The sequence below is a fragment of the Neltuma alba genome, unplaced genomic scaffold (genome assembly GCF_004799145.2).
Source record: "Neltuma alba isolate B1F8T4 unplaced genomic scaffold, ASM479914v2 tig00012579_pilon, whole genome shotgun sequence".
Lineage (NCBI taxonomy): Eukaryota > Viridiplantae > Streptophyta > Magnoliopsida > Fabales > Fabaceae > Neltuma > Neltuma alba.
This window is the reverse complement of record NW_021637031.1, coordinates 408-6,590: the sequence shown is the minus strand read 5'-3', so window position 1 is coordinate 6,590 and position 6,183 is coordinate 408. Positions and strand designations below refer to the sequence as shown.

At 35.9% G+C, this 6,183-nt stretch overlaps 1 protein-coding gene across 1 annotated transcript; it reads right to left on the bottom strand.

Moving 5' to 3' along the window:
* Positions 1-752: 752 nt before the first annotated feature.
* LOC114728886 (bifunctional riboflavin biosynthesis protein RIBA 1, chloroplastic-like) lies at positions 753-5,474 on the bottom strand. The gene is made up of 7 exons (XM_028915844.1): positions 5,394-5,474; positions 3,776-4,139; positions 3,465-3,686; positions 2,826-3,148; positions 2,338-2,467; positions 1,755-2,051; positions 753-1,161 (listed from the first exon to the last, which is right to left on the bottom strand). The coding sequence occupies exons 1-7, from the start codon at positions 5,444-5,446 to the stop codon at positions 889-891; spliced, it is 1,662 nt and encodes a 553-aa protein (XP_028771677.1). The 5' UTR covers positions 5,447-5,474; the 3' UTR covers positions 753-888.
* Positions 5,475-6,183: the final 709 nt, after the last annotated feature.

The window sequence follows — 6,183 nt, the reverse complement described above, 5'->3', positions numbered from 1 at the left end:
TTTCGAGAAAGTAACTGTTATTACTTGAAATCATTTCACATGACTAAAGTTATTAATCATAAAAGTAAACTATTATTTTCATATATATTAAAAATTAAAAATTATCTTATATAATATTTTGCATTACCTCTGATTTTTAATATAAGAACTAGTTGACTAATTTGAATAGATTAAAAAAATTAGTTAAATTAGTTATTTGTAATAAATAGATATTGTTTTTCTTAAAATATCACTGCTAATCAAGTGTATTGATTAGAATTACTATTATTACAAAGACTATTTTTAAAAAAATAAATAAATATGAGAGATAAAGTAGATTAAGATCTTATATTTAAGATCAAAATAAAAATCAAATGAGTTTTTATATTAAACAGCGGAGGTAATATTATGTTACTAAGAAGTGTTGGTCGTCTACTGATTTTTTGGGAACCAAAAGGTGATGTGATCACATCCCATCTTAGCCACCGAGTTTCGAGCTATGGTGGTGATTTAGGAACGGAGGAGGCTTTTTTTTTTTTTTTTTTTTTTTTTTTAGCAATTAGGTCATTTCACAAAAGAACTTAATTCCAAAATAGTCCCCAGGACTTCATAGGAATTAAGCTATTTTGAAGGGCCATTTTTGGATTCCCACATATTGGTACTCTTTCTCCAAGTGCACCCTCATTATGAAGTCATAAACTTCCCAGTTCACAATCATGTTCGGAGAAGCCTATGAATCAGATGAGTCTGCTGGATGAGTCAGATGAATCAGATTTGTTAAATCATAAGCACAATGTTCTTTCTCATTACATAGACTTATTATCAAACAACTCCAGACATCTTATATTCCTTCTTCCTCTTGTGCTTTGTATCCGACGCTATATATATTATATGGTAGGGAACACAGGTTTATGATGAGCCAGAAACAACTTTAGATTCACCAACTTTAACCTCATCACCAATGCTACCTTCTTGACTGTTCAATCGGCTGGTAAATTCTAAGCCATAAACATGTCCCATTTTCACACGTTTGGTCTCCAAGTATCTCTTATTATCCTTTGTGATCAGAGTTAATAATGGGATCCTACCAGAAACTTCCAAACCGTAACCCTTTAATCCACTATATTTTGCTGGATTGTTTGTCATCAGCTTCATGGATTTAACACCCAAGTCCCTCAGTATCTGCAAGCACAATATCAGCATTTCTGTCAAATACTTTATCCCTACCAGTGTGACTGACTATCAACTGCTGATACTATTTGAACTGAAAATGTATTATCATTATTATTACTCAACAATATTTGGCACCTCCACCAAAAGTAAAAGAGCAATGAGTTTCAGGTTCAATTAAAACGTGTAGATGTTTTTCTCAACTCAAACTATCTCTTCCATATTAGCATGTTATAATTTAACTGAAGAGCCTCAGATTTTAATGCAGTTCAGACATGAGCTTTAAGGTCAAACGGTCATGGAACAAGAAAGGCTAGAATTTTATATGTTGCCCCAGATAACAAGTTACCAGTATGCAGCCCCAATCATTGGAAGAACTATGTCAAGTGAGAGGCTGAATGAGCATAATATAATGTCAAATACTGAAGCAATTGCCAATCACTTTAATGACCTTATAGCCTAGTGGCATGAGAGCTCTCCCATAAGTGGAAGATTGCAGGTTTGACCTTGTTTGTAACTTCAAATTGTTAATGTTTGCCCCTTAACCCCCGACCCCAAAAAAAAGAAAAAGAAAAAGAAAATACTGAAGCAGTTATGTTAAGTACCTGTGCTCCAATGCCATACTCCCTTGAGTCAACAGGCAAACCTAACTCCTCATTGGCTTCAACAGTATCGCGTCCATCATCCTGTAGGCTATAAGCGCGAAGCTTATGGCCTAATCCAATGCCTCTTCCTTCATGCCCTCGTAGATATACAAGGACACCCCTCCCAGCGGCCTCAATATGTTTCATGGCATGTGCAAGCTGATTTCCACAGTCACATCTGGCAGATGCAAATATGTCTCCCGTGAGACATTCTGAATGTACCCTCACAAGAACATCTTGTCCGTCTCCAATATCACCCTGTTAAATAATAAGAACAGTTAAAACTCAAATTCCATTAAATGTTTACTGCTGAATAATGGAGAAATCAAATGTCAAAAACTTGGACATAATTGTTTGAAGAGCTTGGGTGGCGAATTGTAATAGCTCAAATTGATTTCTTTTAGCCAGGTAGACCAGAATTGCAAAAATCAAATTTAGGTGAGTCTGTATTGTTGAACATATCAAAATCACTCTTTGCAGGAGCATGTAACACTGTCATACAGCCATCTAATCCAGTTAAACCGAAATAGAAGCATGGCCACACCTTAACCATTGCGATATGCTCAATCCCATCTAAAAGCGATCTGTAACAGTATGCTGCAAATGGACCCCACATCGTAGGAATTCGTGCAACAGACACAAGTTCCACCAATTTATCTCTCTTCCTTCTATACCTGCAAAGATATCATGTGTTAATATATTCACTGCATAACTAAATAAGCAACAAAAGAACCCAGAAAGTTGAAACCTTTGCCTGCAAGCTAAAATAAAGAACAAAAGAAATAGAAGGCAACTTGACCCGACAAAACATAAGCAATGGTATACTAAAAAATAGAACGAGTAAAGAAGAAAGCAACCACATAGAAGGTTTATAATAAAGATGACTGAAAAGAAATTAGCTTAGTTAAGCAATGGTATCCTGAAAAATAGGTAATACCCAAGGATTCATTGCTGATTATGTAGCAAGGCATTAGTCAGAAAATTAAAGCAGCAGATAACATAGAATTTAGCTTATGATATGTAAACACATACCTTATTAAGTCAGCAATGGAAACAATTTTCAAATTCTCGCGCTCAGCAAACTGCCGAAGCTTTGGCAATCTAGCCATGGACCCATCTTCATCTACAACTTCACAAAGAACCCCAACAGGATCCAAACCAGCAAGTACCGCTAGATCAACAGAAGCTTCTGTGTGTCCAGCTCTTTTCAAGACCCCTCCTTCCCTGTATTGTAGAGGGAAAATATGGCCTGGACGATTAAAATCACCTGGTTTTGAATCTCTCGATGCAAGAGCCAAAACTGTTGTTGCTCTATCATGAGCTGAAACCCCAGTGGTGGTACCATGCTTAGCATCCTACAAAATTAGCGCAAATCATTAAATCCTGCTGCAACAAAACAGGTGATGAAATTTCTGTCATCCTTATTGTCTAGATGTGATTATAATACATACTGACAAATGTCTGTTATGCACTTGGAACTAAAATTCATGATGTCTAACGAGCTTACAATTAGATGCAAAATGCAAATAATAGTAGATGAAACAATTGTGAATTGTCATGATAAAGTTCAATTCTCATCGGGTGGAGAAATGTTATCAATGCATGACCCTGATGAGAGACATATGCATGATTAATACCAATTGTACAGATGCCTGTAAACAAATAACATACCACCGTCACAGTGAATGCCGTGCACATTTTCTCTTCATTATGCTTATTGTTCACCATCAAAGGTAGTTGTAACCTATCCAGATCTTCCTCTTTCATGCTTACACAAACTATCCCAGTTCCATGCTTCACAATAAAAGCCATAGCCTCAGGTGTTGCCAATTGTGCAGCCATAATCAAGTCCCCTTCATTTTCTCTGTCCTCATCATCTACAACCAATACCATCTGCACAAAAGCAAAACTTTTAACATCATTGACCTCCACAGCCATAATAAAAGCGAGAGACTGAGACAGAGTGAGAAAAAATAATCAACCTTTCCCTCGCGAATGTCTTCTATTGCCTCAGGAATGGAAGCAAATCCTTTTGTTGGCCTATCCAAATCAAATTCATTATTGTCAACGGAAAAGCCATTGGTTGTTACCACTTTGTCTGCTACCAGTGCTCCAAATGCTATTTCATCAGGTTGTACCTCAAGTCCAACTGATTCATGGCCATTTGAATAAGAAAGAAGATCACCTCCTCCAGAGATCAATGTTGCTTTAGGTATACTAACACCATTGTCACTTGGAGAAAATTTAGAATTCAGATTTGCAAAAGGTAAATCGGATCTGTGTCCATTTACAAAATATGAATTCACACTGTGCAATCTATTAAACAATTTGGACTGCTTACATGCCCTGCATAGAACAGAAGATCGCAAGTTTTAATTGGTAGTGATGATATCCAAACATTAACCAACATGTGATAGAGCAACGGAAAAAATGAGCCGAAAGTCACAAAATTATGGACACAAGGGCATGATGAGCAGCTGTTCAAACTACATAAACCAGCCCACACAGCCAGTGCAAGGTTCAGTAAATTCAAGGGCTAGGAGAAAAAGTTAAAACTTCGTAAGACATAGCTTTACATTTTTCTCCTATCACAGGGTATGGAATACTACAGGCAAAGAATGGTGGCCCAGAAACTGAGAAAAATCACAACAAAAGAAGAACACAAGACCAAACTACCTAGTTCTTACTTTTTGTATCCCACTTCCTCTCTCCTCACCCACGCCTTTTGAGTATCCCTCCCTTATATCATTGGAACTTCAAAAGCTTTTCACTTCAAATTATTCAAATCTTCAACCAAATCCAAGCAATAAGTCATCCAATTACACTGGTGAATAACTCATCGCATAGTATATGACATCCGCAACAACTGAAAATTATCGTAAAATCTTAATTTTTCAACGCAATACGTAAGGAATTTTCAGATGCCAATTAATTATGGAGTCTGGACGTATAGTTTCCACTTCCAGAATTCAATAACGCCAGCGATCAAATGCAAATTCGGCCTCGAGTTGTGAACAGGTTGAAGTCAACTAATCTGTGCAGTTACATTGTTAAGTGTCCTTTCAAGTGGAGACCAAATATGAGCTCCTGGGCATAAATTATGAGCTCGAGATTAAGATTAAATTTAAACGTAACAAGTTGGGTAGAGAAGCTTTCTGTTCCAGCATTTGGTATTCTAAACTTAAACCTCAAAAGGGGGAGGGGGTGTAATAAATTCTCTATTCAACATCATGCTACCAATCATGCATTCACTATCAATTTTCTGGCACTGAAATTTGTTCCCTCGACATCAAGTTATATATTTTCTTTTTGAAACAGAAAAAACGCATACCCAGATAAAGAATCATTCAATACAAGTAAGATCTCACGCATATTGTGGATCACGGAAATCAAAATGGTTTCCAATAATTGATCGCAGAATTGAAAATATATCACGCTAAGACGTAAATGAAGATTTCAGATAAACGAAGTTGACACGGAATCCAAAACATTCTAAGACTACTCAAACAAGCAATTACCAGAGAACCAATCCATGATACGCCAAACCCAACTGGCTAAAAGGAGAAAGAAGGAAACTTGGAAACGGAAGAGAAAATATACCGTGGGCATGAGAGAGCAGACGTTGGAGAATAAGAGAGATTAAAAGAAGCCATTGATGTTTGGAGAAGATTACAGCTGCAATTGCAGTCTTCCTATTATAGTGATTTCCTGGTTGTATACGTGTGTGTGTATATATATGTTTGAACACCGAAGAAAGAAGAAAATGAAGCAACATGGAGGAAGCAGCCAGGAACAGAGGCATGGTCTGCAGCGCGCGGTTGACAATATTATAATACCCCACCTGGTCGTGTACGTGAGAGAATTTATCATGATTCTGGAAACTAACTTGTCCCAAACGTACGTCAAAAAAAAAAAAATGTCCCAAACTTTTAATATTATTTTTCTTTTTTTTACCAGCAATATTATTTTTCATTTTGCCCCCTCTCTTTCTACCAAAAAAAAAAGGATGTTTATGAAAAATACGTTTTCTTTTTTAATAATTTTTTATTTACTTAATTGGGTTATTTGTATCGGAAAAATGTACAAGCAAGAACCAAACTTTTCAATAATTTTTATCATTTTGTCTAATAATAATATGATGTGCTGGTCCCAAAAAAAAAAGGATGATGTGTGCCTTACTCAAGGTTTGGTACGTCACACATGGAGGCAGACTTCTTGTTGGATAATAATGACCGGGGACTGTATTAAAATATCAATAATTTCTATTTTAAATATAAAAGTTACATAATGAATTTATAAATTTTTTAAAAATTATCTAAGTTAATTATGTGTAATAAATATATATTTATTTCTCCACAATACTCTCTTTAACTACTATCCTATTAATGGA